Below are 19849 nucleotides of genomic sequence, written 5' to 3'. Positions count from 1 at the left end.
CATACTGGAGGAGGCGTCATAATTGCATCTGCAACAAGCCACCCCCCAGGACTATAGGAATATTGAGTGGTGCGGCCCCAACAGTCTCTGTGTGTGTCACGGTGCTCCTACCTGTATACAGCCGAACCCCCGGGTTAGGCCCTGAAGCAATAAAAGGGGAGAGTAATGGTTGAGGTGGAGAATAAGTCGAGTCCAGACCTTTTATAAAGTTCAACAGCTTTACTTGAATCACCTTGCTTCCTTTTAAGAAGTTGTGTTACTCTTGGTTCCAGCAGGTTTTGGCATAAACTGGCAGGCAAACTTTAGTATTCTGATTTATCTCTCTGCTCTGCTAAACTCAGCTTTAGTCTGGCTGCTGGACTTTGGGACTGTTCTGGTACCTTAGGGTTACCTGGCTGTTGACCCCCTCGCAATATTCTGTCTGTAAATATGTAGAAGAAGTCAGGGTGCTCTATGAGATGCTTCCCTCTGGAGAGACTCCTGGTGCAGGAGGGGGAACTTTCAGCCCCACTGTCTAGACTAGAGGTAGGAAAAAGGACTGGCTCACTTCTGCCTGAAAGGGGGAGAGTGGAATGGTAAGTACCATTCTATCTAAGGATCAATCTCTGCCAGATACATGCTGCCATCTGCTGGACAACCAGGCACATTACATGAGATACAATGTATAACAATATCAGGAATGCACAATGTAGGAGGACCTGGAACAAATACATAGATAACATTTGTGGTAGCAATCAAAAACAGTAGCAGGGTGAAGAAATGGTAATACCATCCTGGGTATTACACGTCCGCCATGTAATAATTCTGGAGCATCTGTTCTTATGACTGTGTTGTACTGTTCCTCCATTATTCCAGCCAAAGGTTTATGAATGAATTGCCATCAGTCTGCAGTAAAGTTCCATCTGGGTGTTACCAGTGGGGTGTCCAACTGGTGCCACTATCCAATCAGTGCTGTCAGACTGAGCAGGGACCCCCAGCTGATAGCACCCAGTCGGACCTTTATTGCAGACGGCTGACAATGAATGAATGAGCTTATAGTAGGAATAATAGAGGAAACGCACAACATAGAGTGATAAGAATAGATGCGTCAGAACTGTTCTTACACGGGGAAGGTAACAGACATGTCAGGAGAGGTGACAGCTCCTACTTCTGTCCAGTGGTTGTCAGCTTCCCACTGGGGGTGACGGGTTCTCCTTGTGGAGGGAATCTCACAGGCAATGCTTCCCGGGAAAAGCTGTGTAAATGAGCTCTCCCCAGAAGAATGTCTCTCTATTGCCACCTTTAGGTAGCTACCCTGCATTTCAATGGCAGACCCATTGTAGAGCCTTGCACGGGCCCCCCATTTGTAGACAGCTGTTACACGGTGGGGTTCTGGTTGACTGGGGGAGATGCCATTGACGCCGCCCTTGGCACGATTGATATTGTCCTTATATTATTGGCTGTTGTTCTGTTGTCGCCTCTGCTTTAGCCCTTTGCAATCTGATTAACATGCAAACAGTTCAGTAAGGGTTAAATAAGCTCGGACGTGCGGATAGCTAAAAGGTCCTCTCGCCCCCTCCTCACAGTATTGGAATATGGGCGACCAGGGTTCGAACCCCAGGAGGAGGCAGGAAGTTCCTTGTATGAAATAGAGATTGAAAGATAAAGAGGAGGGAAGCTCTGCAACCAGGAGGCAATCTGCTCACGGATCCTGACATAGCCACCAACCTCTGTGCCACGGAACCAACCCCCTAACATGGCACGGCGAGCGGACGTAGGCTGAGAGCACAGGGCTGCATCGCTCTGCCGTGAGGTGCGTACCCTCCATCGAGGCCATGCGCCTTCTGTTCTCAGCATGAAAGCACTGCAGCCGCCACTAGGGGGAGCTCAGTGCACAGAGATCAATACAGCCTCCATTACAGACAATGGTAAGTGTCTACACATTGCACTCTCCCTACTGGCGGCTGCAGGCAGTTTTTATAGTGAAGACACTGCAGCCGCTACTAGGGGGAGCTCAGTGCACAGAGATCAATACAGCCTCCATTACAGACGATGGTAAGTGTCTAAATTTCTACACATCGCGCTCCCCCTAATGGCGGCTGCAGGCAGTTTTTATAGTGAAGACACTGCAGCCGCCACTAGGGGGAGCTCAGTGCACAGAGATCAATACAGCCTCCATTACAGACAATGGTAAGTGTCTACATTCCTACACATCACGCTCCCCCTACTGGCGGCTGCAGGCAGTTTTTATAGTGAAGACACTGCAGCCACCACTAGGGGGAGCTCAGTGCACAGAGATCAATACAGCCTCCATTACAGACAATGGTAAGTGTCTACATTCCTACACATCGCACTCCCCCTACTGGCGGCTGCAGGCAGTTTTTATAGTGAAGACACTGCAGCCGCCACTAGGGGGAGCTCAGTGCACAGAGATCAATACAGCCTCCATTACAGACAATGGTAAGTGTCTACATTCCTACACATCACGCTCCCCCTACTGGCGGCTGCAGGCAGTTTTTATAGTGAAGACACTGCAGCCGCCACTAGGGGGAGCTCAGTGCACAGAGATCAATACAGCCTCCATTACAGACAATGGTAAGTGTCTACATTCCTACACATCACGCTCCCCCTACTGGCGGCTGCAGGCAGTTTTTATAGTGAAGACACTGCAGCCACCACTAGGGGGAGCTCAGTGCACAGAGATCAATACAGCCTCCATTACAGACAATGGTAAGTGTCTACATTCCTACACATCACGCTCCCCCTACTGGCGGCTGCAGGCAGTTTTTATAGTGAAGACACTGCAGCCACCACTAGGGGGAGCTCAGTGCACAGAGATCAATACAGCCTCCATTACAGACAATGGTAAGTGTCTACATTCCTACACATCGCACTCCCCCTACTGGCGGCTGCAGGCAGTTTTTATAGTGAAGACACTGCAGCCGACACTAGGGGGAGCTCAGTGCACAGAGATCAATTACAGACCAGTGGAAGTTTTTGGGGATGTATTTTGTGATGGACTGTGGTATTTGGCTCTGTTGGGGGGTGTAACGTGTAACAATACGGTATTGCTGGCCCTGCCCTTCCATCAACGTGCTCACTCTGCGGCCCCCTGACGTCAGAGGGTTGAAATGCCACGGCCGCTACGAGGCCACATTGGTAGATGCAAGAATATATTTCTAAACCATGTCCTGAAGTGAGTCCCTTTCAGTGATAATGCCCTGACGTGACTGAGGATGCATGTCCTTACCGGCCCCTGCGCAGAACGCGGTCTGGTTTCCCACAGTGCGTGGGCAGCGCTCTATCTGCTTCTGACAAACCCTCCACTGAGACACATATGAACAAACACGCTGTAAAGCTTAGCTCCTTCTCCAGTCACTAGTGATGGACGAACATTGGCCGGGACGATTCGCGAGCACGCCATCAAATGTTCACTGATGCACGTTCGCATCGCGCCCATTGACTTTAATAGCAGGCGAACCTGAAAACATTTCAGCTCATATTTGCAGCCAGCAAATACAAACTATGAGCGCACAAATCATCCCACAACATGGACAGTGACATACCGGGGGGGGGGGGGGGCAATGGCAAAAATTCCCACAAATATAGGTATTTTAATGAGGGGCCATTTTTTGCATTTCAAAAACTCTAAAAAATGTGCCCCTGCTGGAGCCTAGAAAAATGTTATTTCCTATCAGTGAAATGTGCAGCGCTCTGCGTTTTTGTATTCTGCAGAGTCCAGAAAAAAATAAATGCAGACGTTAACATAAATGTTTTTTCTACCATGGAACTGTATGGTGACCGGACGCCACTGTGCGGCATCAGTCTGAGGATTGTATGGTGACCGGACACCACTGTACGGCATCAGTCTGAGGATTGTATGGTGACCGGACGCCGCTGTACGGCATCAGTCTGAGGATTGTATGGTGACCGGACGCCACTGTACGGCATCAGTCTGAGGATTGTATGGTGACCGGACGCCACTGTACGGCATCAGTCTGAGGATTGTATGGTGACCGGACGCCACTGTACGGCATCAGTCTGAGGATTGTATGATGAACGGACGCCACTGTACGGCATCAGTCTGAGGATTGTACGGTGACCGGACACCACTGTACGGCATCAGTCTGAGGATTGTATGGTGACCGGACGCCGCTGTACGGCATCAGTCTGAGGATTGTATGGTGACCGGACGCCACTGTACGGCATCAGTCTGAGGATTGTATGGTGACCGGACGCCACTGTGCGGCATCAGTCTGAGGATTGTATGGTGACCGGACGCCACTGTACGGCATCAGCCTGAGGATTGTATGGTGACCGGACGCCACTGTGCGGCATCAGTCTGAGGATTGTATGGTGACCGGACGCCGCTGTACGGCATCAGCCTGAGGATTGTATGGTGACCGGACGCCACTGTACGGCATCAGTCTGAGGATTGTATGGTGACCGGACGCCACTGTACGGCATCAGTCTGAGGAATATATGTTGACCGGACGCCACTGTGCGGCATCAGTCTGAGGATTGTATGGTGAACGGACGCCACTGTACGGCATCAGTCTGAGGATTGTATGGTGACCGGACGCCGCTGTACGGCATCAGTCTGAGGATTGTATGGTGACCGGACGCCACTGTACGGCATCAGTCTGAGGATTGTATGGTGACCGGACGCCACTGTACGGCATCAGTCTGAGGATTGTATGGTGACCGGACGCCACTGTACGGCATCAGTCTGAGGCATCTGTAACGCATACATTTTTGGTATACATTAAATGGATGGCAAAAATAGGATGTGAACCCAGCCCTAGTGTCAGAATAAGCCCCAGTGCACAGCGGAGCAGCGTGGCGGAGAGGGGAGGCCGCCATGTACTGACAGAGCGCTGCCTGGTCCTGGTGGGCAGGGGGGAGGACTGTGCTTCCCAAGGATCATTATCTACTGGGAAATACAGGGCCCAGTATAATACACTAGAGTCTATATAATATAAAGATATCAGCCCTACCCCCGAATGATAATACAATTAGGGGGTCATTTATTATATAGAAATGCGTCTATGTCAGGCGTATTTCTGACACAGATTGTGTCACAAAGGTCCTTAGCACCGCAATCTGCATATTTTTCCCGCTCATGCTAGGCCTAAAAAAGGATGGTGTGGGCAGGGAAAGGGGTACAGTTATGGCCGCACAGTGACCGGATAACACCGCCATACCGTGACCGGATAAAAGGGTATAAGAAGGGTGTAATGACACGACTAGGGGCAATGCACAGGGTGTGGAAAGAGGGCACAATGCAGGGTATAAGGGGGCACAGTACGGGGTGGGGGGGGGCACATTCACATGACCCTGTGACATTAGAAGGTCCTTATGGTGAATGCGGTTCATACGCCACCATAATGGGGGGCAGAGGAGTAAGACAGGGGTGTGATTATGTGGCTAGAGATTAAAAATGTAACTGTCGGCCAGTACAGGCCCCAAAAATTAGGCAATAGGCATTCACCTGACAGAAAATGCCTTTTATGCCGCTGTATATACATAAGACAGGGACCATTCTTTGTTCTGGGTGGTGGCGGATATGTGTGGGCTGGCATGAGGAAATTCAATTACACGTGGTCGTCACATGTGTTGAATTCCTACGAGATCCATGCCTCATTCATTTTTAGAGATGTGAGGTAGTCCACACTGTTCTGAGGCGAGTGCGCTTATCGGTCACCAACCCCCATGCTGCGCCTTTCGTACAGGACACTGGACAAAGGGCAAGCCAAGAGTTCCATGGCAAATTGTGCCAGCTCTGGCCACAGGTCAAGCCTGCACACCCAGTAGTCCAGGGGTTACTCACTTCCCAGATCATCCGCATCGGCCGGTAACCCGATGTAGTTGGACACCTTCGGTCTAGGCGTTCCCTGAGGCTTGATCCGGAGGGCGGCTATCGATGGGTTGGCTGCAAGAATGATCTCATATCCAAAGTGACCAACACATATTCAAACCGCCCTCTTCTTGCAGGTGCAGTAGGATTGGTACCCGCACCAGTTTCGCTGTGGGTGGAAATTCCTCTGCCAGCACCCACAACAGCAGAATACAGCATCTCTCGCAGCAAGGCCTGGAAATGCTGCATTCTGACAGCCCTCTGTGATGCTGGGAACATGTCCGCCATTTTGTGTTTGTACCGGGGGTCTAAGTACGTTGCCACCCAGTACTGGTCCTTGCCCTTTATGCTTTTTATACGGGGTCCCTCTGCAGACACTGGAGCATGAAGGCCCCCCATTTGCACTAAATTGGAAGTGGTGGAGCGGCCTGGCTCCTGCTCACCGTCCAGGAGAATGTCGTCCTCGGTCTCCTCCCCCCACCCACCGACAACACCAGGGATCCCCGAAAAGTATTAAAGCCTGCTCTTCTTGCTCCTCCTCTGCCCCGGCACCATCCTCCTCTGACTCCTGCTGACTTGTCTCAGATGGAGTAGCCCCCCTGGGAATCCATCCAGCATTGCGACTTCCTCATCTTTCAACTCCTCGACGGCTTGATCAATGACACGACGCAATGCACGCTTCAGAAAGAAGGCGTAAGGTACGATGTCACTGATGGCGCCCTGGCTGCGACTGACCAGTTTGGTGATCTCATCAAATGGCCGCAGAAGTCTGCATGCGTCGCGCATGAGCAGCCACTGGTGCGGTGGAAATAAACCAAGCTCCCAGAACCTGTCCTGCCGCAGAGTTCGTACAGGTAGTCATTAGCTGCTTGTTTCTGCTGGAGCAGCTTATCAAGCATATACAAGGTGGAGTTCCAGCGCGTCGGGCAGTCACAAATCAGACGTCTGACGGGCAGGTGGTGTCGCCGCTGAACATCAGCAAGGCGAGCCATGGCCATGTAAGATCTTCTGAAATGGCCAGAGATTTTCCTGGCCTGCCGCAAGATGTCCTGGACCCCGCGGTATTTGTCAACGAATCGCTGCACGACTAAGTTTAGGACGTGTGTCATGCACGGAACGTGTGCCATTTCACCCTGTTTCAGCGCACTCAGCAGATTGGCACCGATGTCGCACACCACTTTACCAACTGTCAAATTGAGCGGGGTTAGCCACTGATCGGCCTGTGACCACAGAGCTGAAAGCAGAGCAGGACCGGTGTGGCTCTTGGCTTCCAGGCACAACAGCCGCAGCACAGCATGGCAACGTCTCACCTGGCACGTCGAATAGGTTCTGGGGATCCTGGGGGGCTCAGCGGAAGAGGCGGTAGCAGTGGAAAAGGAGGAGTCAGCGGAGGAGGAGACTGAGGATGGAGAAGGAGGAGGAGAAGAAGAGGCAGGCCTGCATGCAATCCATGGCGGTAACACCAACTCCACACGGGTTACATGCTTGATGGCCGTCAGAAGGTTCTCCCAGTGGGCAGTAAAAGTTATGTGCCTTCCGTACCCGTGTTTGCTAGACCACGTGCCTGTGGTCAGATGTATCTTGGCACCAACACTGTGTGCCAGAGTTACATTCACTTGCCGCTGAACGTGGCCATATAGCTCTGGGATGCCCTTCTGGGAGAAATATTTCCTTCCCGGGACCTTCCATTGCGGTGTGCCAATGGCCACAAATTTTCTAAAGGCCTCCGAGTCCACCAGTTTATATACGCAGTAGTTGGCAGGCTAGCAGTTCTGATAAGCCAGCGGTCAGCCGTTGGGCAAGAGGGTTATCTGGTATCAACAACTTTTTACACTCGAACATTTGGGCCACAGAAGCCTGCCTTGTGCCAGATGAACGCAACGACGGCACAGTGGAAGGTGGAGTGGAGGATAACTCTCTCGTGATGTCCATTGGCACGTCATCATCGTCACCTTCACCACCACTGACATTAGAGATCTCAGAGCAGGCAGCACCAATGGGGACCTCCCTCCTTGGACTGATCTGGGTACTGTCGTCAGACCGCTGGGTGGCAGCCGGTGCTACCTCCTCTTCCTCATCCGATGTCAAGAATGGCTTCACATCGGTAAGGTCTGGAAATGGATGGGAAAATAATTCCCCTGACTCGAGTGGAGGGGCTATGGTGGTGGTGGTGGTGTCTTTGGGGGTGCACACAGCAGAGAGTGAGGAGGGTGCAGATACAGAGGATGAGGAGGGTGCAGATACAGAGGATGAGGAGGGTGCAGATACAGAGAGTGAGGAGGGTGCAGATACAGAGAGTGAGGAGGGTGCAGATACAGAGGATGAGGAGGGTGCAGATACAGAGGATGAGGAGGGTGCAGATACAGAGGATGAGGAGGGTGCAGATACAGAGGATGAGGAGGGTGCAGATACAGAGGATGAGGAGGGTGCAGATAGAGAGGATGAGGAGGGTGCAGATACAGAGAGTGAGGAGGCGGCAGATACAGATGATGAGGAGGGTGCAGAAGCCAAAGGCTGAGTGAGCCACTTAACCAACTTTGGTGCGTCCTTTGATGTAATCGCACGCACCTTCTGCAACATCCCACTTAGGCTCCGGCCCGGTGCACCTGCCTGACCCCTACCACCCCTGCGGAATGGCCGGCCTCTTCCTCTGCCTGGCATTTTCTAAATGACCCTGTGACAAAAGTCCCTATAGAAGGGCAGTATTTGTGGAAGAAGGTATATCGCAGGCCTCAGGTGAAACTCAAAATATTCGAATTAAAGGAACTTTGCAGGATATTCTTTTTTTTTAGTTTCACCTGTACATCACACCCCTCAATCAGTATTTGGTGGAAGCAGGTGTATCGCAGCCCTGCCTCAATCAGTTATCTTGGTAATATCACACCCGTTGCAATTAGTTACTCCAGTAGCGTTTGCCCCTCTGTATACCTGCAGTATCTCGCCAGAACCGCACACGACTGCCGCACAATACAATCCACTACAATATGTTTTCTACGTTAGATAGTACAGTATAAGTATATCGCACCCTCTGTGTATCACACCTATCGATAGCACCTATACCGGTCCTTACAAGGAGATTTGTGGCCCTATTAGCCAGCGTTTGGGGTCCCTGCTCCACACAGCAACCTCTCCCTACACTGGCAAAACACTGACTGTAAAATGGCGGCCAGATCAGGTCTATTTATAAGGTAGGGGGGGGGGGGGGTGTCCATGTGCTGAAACGTCTCAATTGGCCGTCCTGTACCCCCTGATGGATGTGTCATGGGTCAAAGTTTGGCGCTATGTTAAAAAATATGGCGCGTGCGAATATCTCCAAATGTTCACATGTTCCGCGAATCGCGTATAAGCAAAGTTCACTGCGAAACGACCGCCAGGTGAACCGCAAGGCCGTCTCTACCAGTCACATCCAAAGCTACTTTCAAAACTTTGAAATCCTAAAGGGAACCCTCCAGGGAAACCCCATAGACTGTGTTATGCTCAGCGCGGGGGCCGAACGCTGTGGTGATCCGCCCCCGCGGACCCCTCACAGTGGGTTCAGGGTGTGTCCCTACACAGTCTGAAATTACCAGCACTTATTGGACAGTCAGACCGCGCAGAGACAAGGGGAATGGTAACGCACATTCCAAGAGGAATAACAGAGGAAAGGCTCAGCACAGAGCTATAGAGCAGACGCACCGGAGTACGAGGATTTGCCAAAGCAGACATGTCAGGGTTGGTCCTCAAGCGGTACTGGGCGCCCACTTTTGGGCTTTCAGAGGCGCTGTTCATTCTTCTCCCCCCTCACAGAACAGACCGGGACAGATGCTCGCTACATTATTTGGTGCTTTGCTCAATTACATCAAGTTCTTGCATTTTCTGGATTTTTATTGCATTTTGGGTCAAGTTATCTGAAATGTATTCAAAATTTGGAAACAAAAATGATCTAAACTCTTTTTTTCCTTCCAGATATTGACTCGGTGGATCAACATGTCCATCCATGCAGCTTTTGGGATCCACCCTGAAGAGGACCTGCGTCAGCACTGAACCTGAGAACGTGATGGAGATATTAGTGTAGACGCAGGACCCGAGTGTCCGACCGGAAGCAACATGGAGAACGGCACCAAACTTGACAGTCCCACTAACATCTCCTTGGCCAACAAGGACGTTGTTTCCACCATGATCGAGTACAAAGCCATCTCTGTGTTTCTTGTGCTGTTGATTTGTGGCGTTGGTATAATCGGGAACATTATGGTGGTCCTGGTGGTCTTCATAACTCGGGACATGAGAACCCCCACCAACTGTTATCTGGTCAGCCTGGCAGTGGCGGACTTGATGGTCCTGGTGGCAGCTGGACTGCCCAATGTATCAGACAGCCTGGCGGGAACATGGATATACGGGCACGCTGGATGTCTCGGGATAACCTACTTCCAGTATTTAGGGATCAACGCCTCCTCCTGCTCCATCACGGCCTTCACCGTTGAAAGGTAAGTGTGCATTTGACATTACGGAAATGGTGGCGGAACTACAAGTCCCAGCATGCCCTGACAGCTAGGAGACACTGGGTGGAGACCATCGTCCCCAAAATGTGTCAGACAGCTTCTTAACTACTAGGAGGTGCCACCACTAGGAGGCGCTAACTCCTTAATGTGTTATCATTCAGTGCAATGCACAATCAGTATACGGTGCACTCCCCCTAGCGGTGGCCACGGGAATGCTCTGCTATAGCTATGCAGGGGATCTGGAGCTCTGTATCGGGATAAAGACATGCCCCCCATGCTTCCCTGACCCAGTGGCTCCCAGGATGGCTGCAGCGTCCCGGCTTCACCTGTATCTGCATCCAGAGGACACTGATAAGACTGGCTATAATGATGAAGCCGTCAGCTACATCATTGCCCCGCTAACAGGAACTCGGGCACAGCCAGGTGTGACGCAGTGATGTCATCGCACCTGCTGTGCCCAGGCATCATAGTGTGTGCGGGCACTAAGGGGGCATCATAGTGTGTGCAGGCACTAAGGGTGCATCATAGTGTGTGCACGCACTAAGGGGGCATCATAGTGTGTGCGGGCACTAAGGGGGCATAGTAGTGTGTGCAGGCACTAAGGGGGCATCATAGTGTGTGCGGGCACTAAGGGGGCATCATAGTGTGTGCGGGCACTAAGGGGGCATAGTAGTGTGTGCAGGCACTAAGGGGGCATCATAGTGTGTGCAGGCACTAAGGGGGCATCATAGTGTGTGCGGGCACTAAGGGGGCATAGTAGTGTGTGCGGGCACTAAGGGGGCATAGTAGTGTGTGCGGGCACTAAGGGGGCATCATAGTGTGTGTGCGCACTAAGGGGGCATCATAGTGTGTGTGGGATCTAAGGGTGCATCATAGTGTGTGCGGGCACTAAGGGGGCATCATAGTGTGTGGGCACTAAGGGCGCATCATAGTGTGTGCGGGCACTAAGGGCGCATCATAGTGTGTGCAGGCACTAAGGGGGCATCATAGTGTGTGCGGGCACTAAGGGGGCATCATAGTGTGTGCGGGCACTAAGGGGGCATCATAGTGTGTGCAGGCACTAAGGGGGCATCATAGTGTGTGCAGGCACTAAGGGGGCATCATAGTGTGTGCGGGCACTAAGGGGGCATCATAGTGTGTGCAGGCACTAAGGGTGCATCATAGTGTGTGCAGGCACTAAGGGGGCATCATAGTGTGTGCGGGCACTAAGGGGGCATCATAGTGTGTGCGGGCACTAAGGGGGCATCATAGTGTGTGCGGGCACTAAGGGGGCATCATAGTGTGTGCGGGCACTAAGGGGGCATCATAGTGTGTGCAGGCACTAAGGGGGCATCATAGTGTGTGCGGGCACTAAGGGGGCATAGTAGTGTGTGCAGGCACTAAGGGGGCATCATAGTGTGTGCAGGCACTAATGGCGCATTATAGTGTGCGCGGGCACTAAGGGGGCATCATAGTGTGTGTGCGCACTAAGGGGGCATCATAGTGTGTGTGGGCACTAAGGGCGCATCATAGTGTGTGCGGGCACTAAGGGGGCATCATGGTGTGTGCGGGCACTAATGGATCTCATAGTGTGTGCAGGCACTAAGGGGGCATCATAGTGTGTGCAGGCACTAAGGGGGCATCATAGTGTGTGCAGGCACTAAGGGGGCATCATAGTGTGTGCAGGCACTAAGGGGGCATCATAGTGTGTGCGGGCACTAAGAGGCATAGTAGTGTGTGAGGGCACTAAGGGGGCATCATAGTGTGTGCAGGCACTAAGGGGGCATCATAGTGTGTGTGGGCACTAAGGGCGCATCATAGTGTGTGCGGGCACTAAGGGGGCATCATAGTGTGTGGGCACTAAGGGCGCATCATAGTGTGTGCGGGCACTAAGGGTGCATCATAGTGTGTGCAGGCACTAAGGGGGCATCATAGTGTGTGCAGGCACTAAGGGGGCATCATAGTGTGTGCAGGCACTAAGAGGGCATCATAGTGTGTGCAGGCACTAAGGGGGCATCATAGTGTGTGCGGGCACTAAGAGGCATAGTAGTGTGTGAGGGCACTAAGGGGGCATCATAGTGTGTGCAGGCACTAAGGGGGCATCATGGTGTGTGCGGGCACTAAGAGGCATAGTAGTGTGTGAGGGCACTAATGGATCTCATAATGTGAGTGGGCACTATACTACGGGCAGTACAAGGGTATTATTTGTGTCTGAGGAGCACAAAGGGCATTAGGTATATATGGACGTGGACTGGGCACACTTTTGCCCTCTTACATGAGGACGGTGCACATTATCATCGGCACAGCTTACAACAAAGAGAGTGGGGCCGATATGGTGGTGCTGGGACCCAGGACAGGAGGGCGCCATGTTTGATTCCCTCCTCTGTTTCCAGGACTCATTGCTGGCTCCTCTGGAGAGTCCTGCACTATTACTAGTACAGGCACGGAGACCCTCCAGGGGCGCACAGTCTGTCTGTCCCCTCCAGGTTCCTACCCACAGCGGATGTAGACATGGCGCCGGCCCAGACGTTGGTTGGAGGTCCCGTATCTCCGGGCAGGCGGTTGCTCCACTGGGTGCAATGTCTGGAGGTCGGAGTTTGACCTCATTAAAGTTAGAGCTCAGAGTTGAGGCATTGGTACAGATGGAGACCCTGTGACATGGCCATGTTTTCTGTCCTTCCTCTCCAGGTACATTGCCATTTGCCACCCTATGAAAGCGCAGACAGTGTGCACGGTGTCCCGCGCCAAGCGCATCATCGCCGTCGTCTGGGTCTTCACCTGCATTTACTGCATGCTGTGGTTCTTCCTCGTGGACATTCAAGTGAACAGGAACCAGCATGTGGAATGCGGCTACAAAGTCTCCCGCAACCTCTACCTGCCCATTTACTTCACCGACTTTGCCATCTTTTACGTGATCCCGCTGTTCGTGGCCACCATCTTGTATGGGCTGATTGGTCGCATCCTGTTTCTCAGTCCAATCCCCAGTCACCCTGAGAGCGGCACGGAGAGATGGAGGGAGAAAAGCAGCAAGGAAAAAAACGGGGCTGAATCCGACAGCAACAGGATGAATAACCGAAACCGACCTAAGGGGGCGCTATCCTCCAGGAAACAGGTACGTCCTCACCCCTGAGAATGGCCGCCAGTACTACAAAATGCTGTTACCCCAGGGGCGCTCTGAGCGACGGATGATGGGTCCAGGGCTGGGAGGTCTCTGTGTCCTGTCAAAAGATAGAGCTGGGTGGGGTTCCCCTATAAATGGCTATCAAATCAGAAATATGTGACAAGGCTGATTAGGGCGCCCCTACAGGTAGCAGCTTGTGCCACGCGAGCGAGAACCACTGGAGATTTCACTGTGAACAGGACACGTGGCTTGTATGAGTGAAGCACATAAAGACCAAAGCCAATTCATGGTAGAACCGCACGTGATCGCGGCACAAACTGCCAGGAGTTGGAGCAGCTGGGAGTCACAACCTGACAGTAGCTGTGCGGTCGGATCCGTCTGTAGAGGCACGTTCTCCGGGTATGTCCACATGGCGCCAGCATGCTGCAGACTGATGCAGGAGCAGCAAAATGTCATCCGCACAATACGGCCCCAAACTATGAGGCCCCTCCACCAGCCCCAAACTATTAGGGCCCTCCACCAGCCCCAAACTATGAGGGCCCTCCACCAGCCCAAAGCCATGATGTACCCTCCACCAGCCTCAAACTATGAGGCCCCTCCACCAGCTTATACTCTGCTTCACAAAGCCTGCAGCAGCTTATACTCTGCTTCACAAAGCCTGCAGAAGCTTATACTCCGCTACACAAAGCCCGCATCAGCTGATACTCCGCGACACAAAGCCTGCAGCAGCTGATACTCTGCGACACAAAGCCTGCAGCAGATTATACTCCGTGACACAAAGCCTGCAGCAGCTGATACTCTGCGACACAAAGCCTGCAGCAGATTATACTCCGTGACACAAAGCCTGCAGCAGCTTATACACCGCTACACAAAGCCTGCAGAAGCTTATACTCCGATACACAAAGCCCGCATCAGCTGATACTCCGCGACACAAAGCCTGCAGCAGCTGATACTCTGCGACACAAAGCCTGCAGCAGCTTATACACCGCGACACAAAGCCTGCAGCAGCTGATACTCTGCGACACAAAGCCTGCAGCAGCTTATACTCCGCGACACAAAGCCTGCAGCAGCTTATACTCCGTGACACAAAGCCTGCAGCAGCTTATACTCCGTGACACAAAGCCTGCAGCAGCTGATACTCTGCGACACAAAGCCTGCAGCAGCTGATACTCTGCGACACAAAGCCTGCAGCAGCTGATACTCCGCGACACAAAGCCTGCAGCAGCTTACAATCCGCGACACAAAGCCTGCAGCAGCTGATACTCCGCGACACAAAGCCTGCAGCAGCTTATACTCCGTGACACAAAGCCTGCAGCAGCTGATACTCCGCGACACAAAGCCTGCAGCAGCTTATACTCCGTGACACAAAGCCTGCAGCAGCTTATACTCCGTGACACAAAGCCTGCAGCAGCTGATACTCCGCGACACAAAGCCTGCAGCAGCTTATACTCCGTGACACAAAGCCTGCAGCAGCTGATACTCCGCGACACAAAGCCTGCAGCAGCTTATACTCCGTGACACAAAGCCTGCAGCAGCTGATACTCTGCGACACAAAGCCTGCAGCAGCTGATACTCCGCGACACAAAGCCTGCAGCAGCTTATACACCGCTACACAAAGCCTGCAGAAGCTGATACTCCGCGACACAAAGCCTGCAGCAGCTTACAATCCGCGACACAAAGCCTGCAGCAGCTGATACTCCGCGACACAAAGCCTGCAGCAGCTGATACTCCGCGACACAAAGCCTGCAGCAGCTGATACTCCGCGACACAAAGCCTGCAGCAGCTGATACTCCGCGACACAAAGCCTGCAGCAGCTGATACTCTGCGACACAAAGCCTGCAGCAGCTGATACTCCGCGACACAAAGCCTGCAGCAGCTGATACTCCGCGACACAAAGCCTGCATCAGCTTATACTCCGCTACACAAAGCCTGCAGCAGCTGATACTCTGCGACACAAAGCCTGCAGCAGCTTATACTCCGTGACACAAAGCCTGCAGCAGCTGATACTCCGCGACACAAAGCCTGCAGCAGCTTATACTCCGTGACACAAAGCCTGCAGCAGCTGATACTCCGCGACACAAAGCCTGCAGCAGCTTATACTCCGTGACACAAAGCCTGCAGCAGCTGATACTCTGCGACACAAAGCCTGCAGCAGCTTATACTCCGTGACACAAAGCCTGCAGCAGCTGATACTCCGCGACACAAAGCCTGCAGCAGCTGATACTCCGCGACACAAAGCCTGCAGCAGCTGATACTCCGCTACACAAAGCCTGCAGCAGCTGATACTCCGCTACACAAAGCCTGCAGCAGCTGATACTCTGCGACACAAAGCCTGCAGCAGCTGATACTCTGCGACACAAAGCCTGCAGCAGCTTATACACCGCGACACAAAGCCTGCAGCAGCTTATACTCCGCGACACAAAGCCTGCATCAGCTTATACTCCGCTACACAAAGCCTGCAGCAGCTGATACTCTGCGACACAAAGCCTCTGATTGCGCATATGGTTTGTTCAGATCCTGTTCTCATCTCTAATTAACAAGGTTCATTAAAGTGTAGTTAACGCCATTGATTTCTGCTCCTCATTTGGCGGTTGCGCTCAGCAAGGTCGTCCGCGTTACTTCCACAGAAAAAAACATTGATTTTTAGGCAAGAATAACTGAACAGAAACAGAGAATGCAACCCTGCCCCCTCCAGACCAATAATTAAAGGGGTTGTCAAAGCATATGGCGTTAAACTGTATATGGACATCATGGAGGGGGTCACAGCATGTTACTTCTCACAGCTGAAGATTTGCTACAGTTGTATCCAGTCCTCTGTGAACTGATCACAATAGAAACACAAAGCTCCATCTGCCCTGATAGTTTGTTACAATGTATCAGTCTGGATACCTTTAGCTGTGAGCAGTTTAGGTCCAGGACAGTTTTCAGTCTTTAGCTGTGAACTGTTCACCTATATTGACAGCAAGCAGAGATCTTGGAAATCGGGAATGCACTAGAACACAGGTCTGCAGACCTTTTCATTACACAATGAAGACTCTTCTGTTATATAAAAGGATGAGCTTTTAACCCCCTATCCTCTGACGGTCGGAGTAAGCAGATTATGAAGCGCGCCCGCAGTGTCTTCTGCGCGGTGTCCACCTCTTCATGTCATTTATGATAAGAATTAGAAGAATGTGGCTCCAGGAACACACAATGTAATAGCCAAGGACTCAGGCCCGAGAACGACTGGCGCGTTTCATTCATGTTACTGATGTCACAGCCATTCTTCAGGCAGACAAAACCGTCCTCAGCTTGTAAGAGAAGGATTTAAAGGGACAGTCCACTCACTGAAAACACTGTCGCCCCCTTACTGCTGCCAGGGTGTGTGATCTGGGGTATAAGGCCCACAGTCCCAGCGCCGATGATGATGGGGGTAATAGTTGTGTCGCTCTTCTATGTCACCAGGCTGTAGGGTGAGGAGAGGGTCCAGCACGAGGTGTCCTGGCATACAGTAGGGACCCCATTCTGAGATGTAATATGGATGGATTGTATGATAACATAATCATCTCCTCATATCATCAGAGGAGCCCTGCCATTCCTCTGTGCCTGGCACCGTACCCGCTGCCCACATCCCCCCACATATACTCTCCGCAGTGAGGGGCTGCATGGAGAACAGTCGGATTCTGCAGCATTCAGTGGACGACTTCCAAAATCCTGAGACAAATATTACCGTATGATCATTGCCTCATAACTGGGCAGCCCCGGGGGATAGCCGACCCTCTGGGTCCAGACACCCCTGCAGTCAGAGACTCTCACTATGGCTGTAGGGTGGTCCCTGGGGGTCCTAGACGCGCTGTCCATGGGGACCACTGGGGCATATCTAGAGTTGAGACCCAAGAGCATCAAGCCTTTCCTGCTCCTTCTTCCTCATGTGATTGAGCTTATTCCTGCTGGGGCGACATTCTACAGGCCTCATGCACACCACCGCATGTTGCATCTGCCTCCGAACCACACACAGACAGGTCCGCACAAAAAACGGACATCACATGGATGTTACCCATGCGCTGCCACATCTGCATGTCCATCCCGTAAATGATAGAACATGTCCTATTCTGACCTCCATGATGTATTCTGCAGTGAGCTGAGTTATAACCTCCCTTCTGATCCTCAGCTGTGTCATGTGACCAGCACTCTCACTTGTCAAATAACACAGCATCTTACGTGAGGACAGGCAGGACCTTCATAAGACATTTTGGTGCCCTAGGCAGAAGAGGCAAATGGTGCCCCCCACCTCCCCCCGCTCAAATGCCCATACAAACCCAATGTAAAACTGTCTTCATAAAAAAGACATAAACATTGGCCCCTTTCGGGTTGCATAAGTGCCGTCCGTGTACATGTGACTTCTGAGGCCAGTGATTGGATGCAGAGCTCACATGACTGATGATGGGGACCAGTGGGACTTTTACACGACCCTACACGGATGCAGGTTTCAAAACAGAATTTCCACGTGGATTTCTGTGCAGATTTCTCTCCGTTTCTGCACCAAATCCACATGTTATTTGCAGATTTTGATGCATTGCAAAGGGTGAAATCTGCACAAAAAATCTGCAGCCACAACTGACTAAATCCACAGGGCTGGTCTGCACAGAAAACATGCACAAGGGGCACATGGAATTCCTCCAGTACGGTTTTCTGTGGGCAGAAACTGTACGTATTCAGCAACGAGTGCAGTTCCCCTTACAAAGTAACTTTGTACATTTATTTTACCCAGTCCTGTTTTACACAGTAGATATCAGACTTGCGTTCTTGCCAGCGCCACGTCTCCACGCACTAATTCCGCTCAGCGCCACAGGGACACGCACTAATTCCTCTCAGCGCCACGTCTCCATGCACTAATTCCGCTCAGCGCCACAGGGACACGCCTTGGAAGAGCCTAGCCCCATCTCACCTCCCGATCCCCCTCACAATGCCACCCCATGCTGTAAGGGTAAGATTTCTGATTGGCAGATGTGAGATGCCCGTCTCCCCAGGTGGTACCTGCTCTGGGTGTATCCCATCTCTCCAGCGCTATACACCAAGCCCCGCCCCTCCACCAAGCCCCACCCCTTTCCCAGAACTTCAGAAAAGTGCAGAGAAGCTAAAAAAAGTGGCAAATGGTGCAGATATGTTGTACGCCATGATCTGCAGCTTTTTATGCCATTGATAAATGTCCTCATCGGACTGACGGGAGCTCAGGGAGACTGTAAGTGACTGGTGGTGAGCGCTTCCATCAGTACAATGGGGAGAGCGTTCTTTAGCTGGCTCCTCCACATTGGGAGCCACTTGTCATGGCTTCTCCCCTGAAGCGAGGCGTAAATGTTCTAAACCTGAGCACCACCTGCATGATCCGGCATCTAACCGCAAAGCACGAGCTGCAGTAGAGTAGATGCCTCAAGAACCATGAAAGATCTGAGGCTCCTCCTGCTTCCTCTTCTGCTGCAGTCTCTTCCTCCCCCTCTGGAGTGACAGTGGCACCTGCCACCCCGCAAACAGAGGATCTGTCAGCAACCCCACCCCCTCCACCACCAGTGTCACCCAGCATCTCCACACTGTCCCATGGAAGCGTTCAGCTCTCCATCCCCCAAACACTGGAGCAGAAGAGGACGTACCCCCTACCCACCCGCGAGCCCTGGCCCTGAAGGCCAGCATTTCCAAATTCCTGGCCTTTGAAATGCTGCCATTTTGTCTGGTGGAGACGGACAGTTATAAAAACCTTATTGCGGTGGCTGTCCCACGGTACGTGGTTCCCAGCTGCCACTACTTTACCAGGCCCTGCAAGTGACGGAAAAAATCCAGTGTGCGCTGCACAACTCCAGTCGTGGCAAGGTCCACATAACCACCAATACATGGACCTGTAAGTACAGGCAGGGACGTTATATCTCCCTAACCGCCTACTGGGTAAATGCAGTGGTGGCTGGGCCTGAGACGGACAGAGGTTTAGTGCATGTCCTACCGCCACCAAGGATTGCTGGAGATTTCTCGGTGCCGCTTCCTCCTCTACCGTCTCCTCATTCTCCTCTATCGCATCCTCTACCGCATCCTCATCCTCCTCTACCGCCTCCTCATCCTCCTCTACCGTCTCCTCATCCTCCTCTACCGCATCCTCATCCTCCTCTACCGCATCCTCATCCTCCTCTACCGCATCCTCATCCTCCTCTACCGCATCCTCATCCTCCTCTACCGCATCCTCATCCTCCTCTACCGCCTCCTCATCTTCCTCTACCGTCTCCTCATCCTCCTCTACCGCATCCTCATCCTTCTCTACCATCTCCTCATCCTCCTCTACCGCATCCTCATCCTTCTCTACCATCTCCTCATCCTCCTCTACCATCTCCTCATCCTCCTCTACCGCATCCTCATCCTCCTCTACCGCATCATCATCCTCCTCTACCGCATCATCATCCTCCTCTACCGTCT

At 52.3% G+C, this 19849-nt stretch overlaps 1 protein-coding gene across 2 annotated transcripts in view; it reads left to right on the top strand.

Moving 5' to 3' along the window:
• Positions 1 to 19849, top strand: part of LOC122921054 (thyrotropin-releasing hormone receptor-like) — an 87256-nt gene that overhangs the window by 63334 nt on the left and 4073 nt on the right. For both annotated transcript variants that reach the window (XM_044270945.1, XM_044270946.1), the window contains 2 exons: positions 9782 to 10299; positions 12982 to 13405. In XM_044270945.1, the coding sequence (XP_044126880.1) occupies positions 9923 to 10299; positions 12982 to 13405 (801 nt within the window). In that variant the 5' untranslated portion in view covers positions 9782 to 9922. The remainder of the gene's footprint in view (positions 1 to 9781; positions 10300 to 12981; positions 13406 to 19849) is intronic.

Source organism: Bufo gargarizans, chromosome 10 (assembly GCF_014858855.1).
Source record: "Bufo gargarizans isolate SCDJY-AF-19 chromosome 10, ASM1485885v1, whole genome shotgun sequence".
In the NCBI taxonomy this organism is placed as follows: domain Eukaryota; kingdom Metazoa; phylum Chordata; class Amphibia; order Anura; family Bufonidae; genus Bufo; species Bufo gargarizans.
This window is presented reverse-complemented; position numbering and strand designations above follow the sequence as displayed.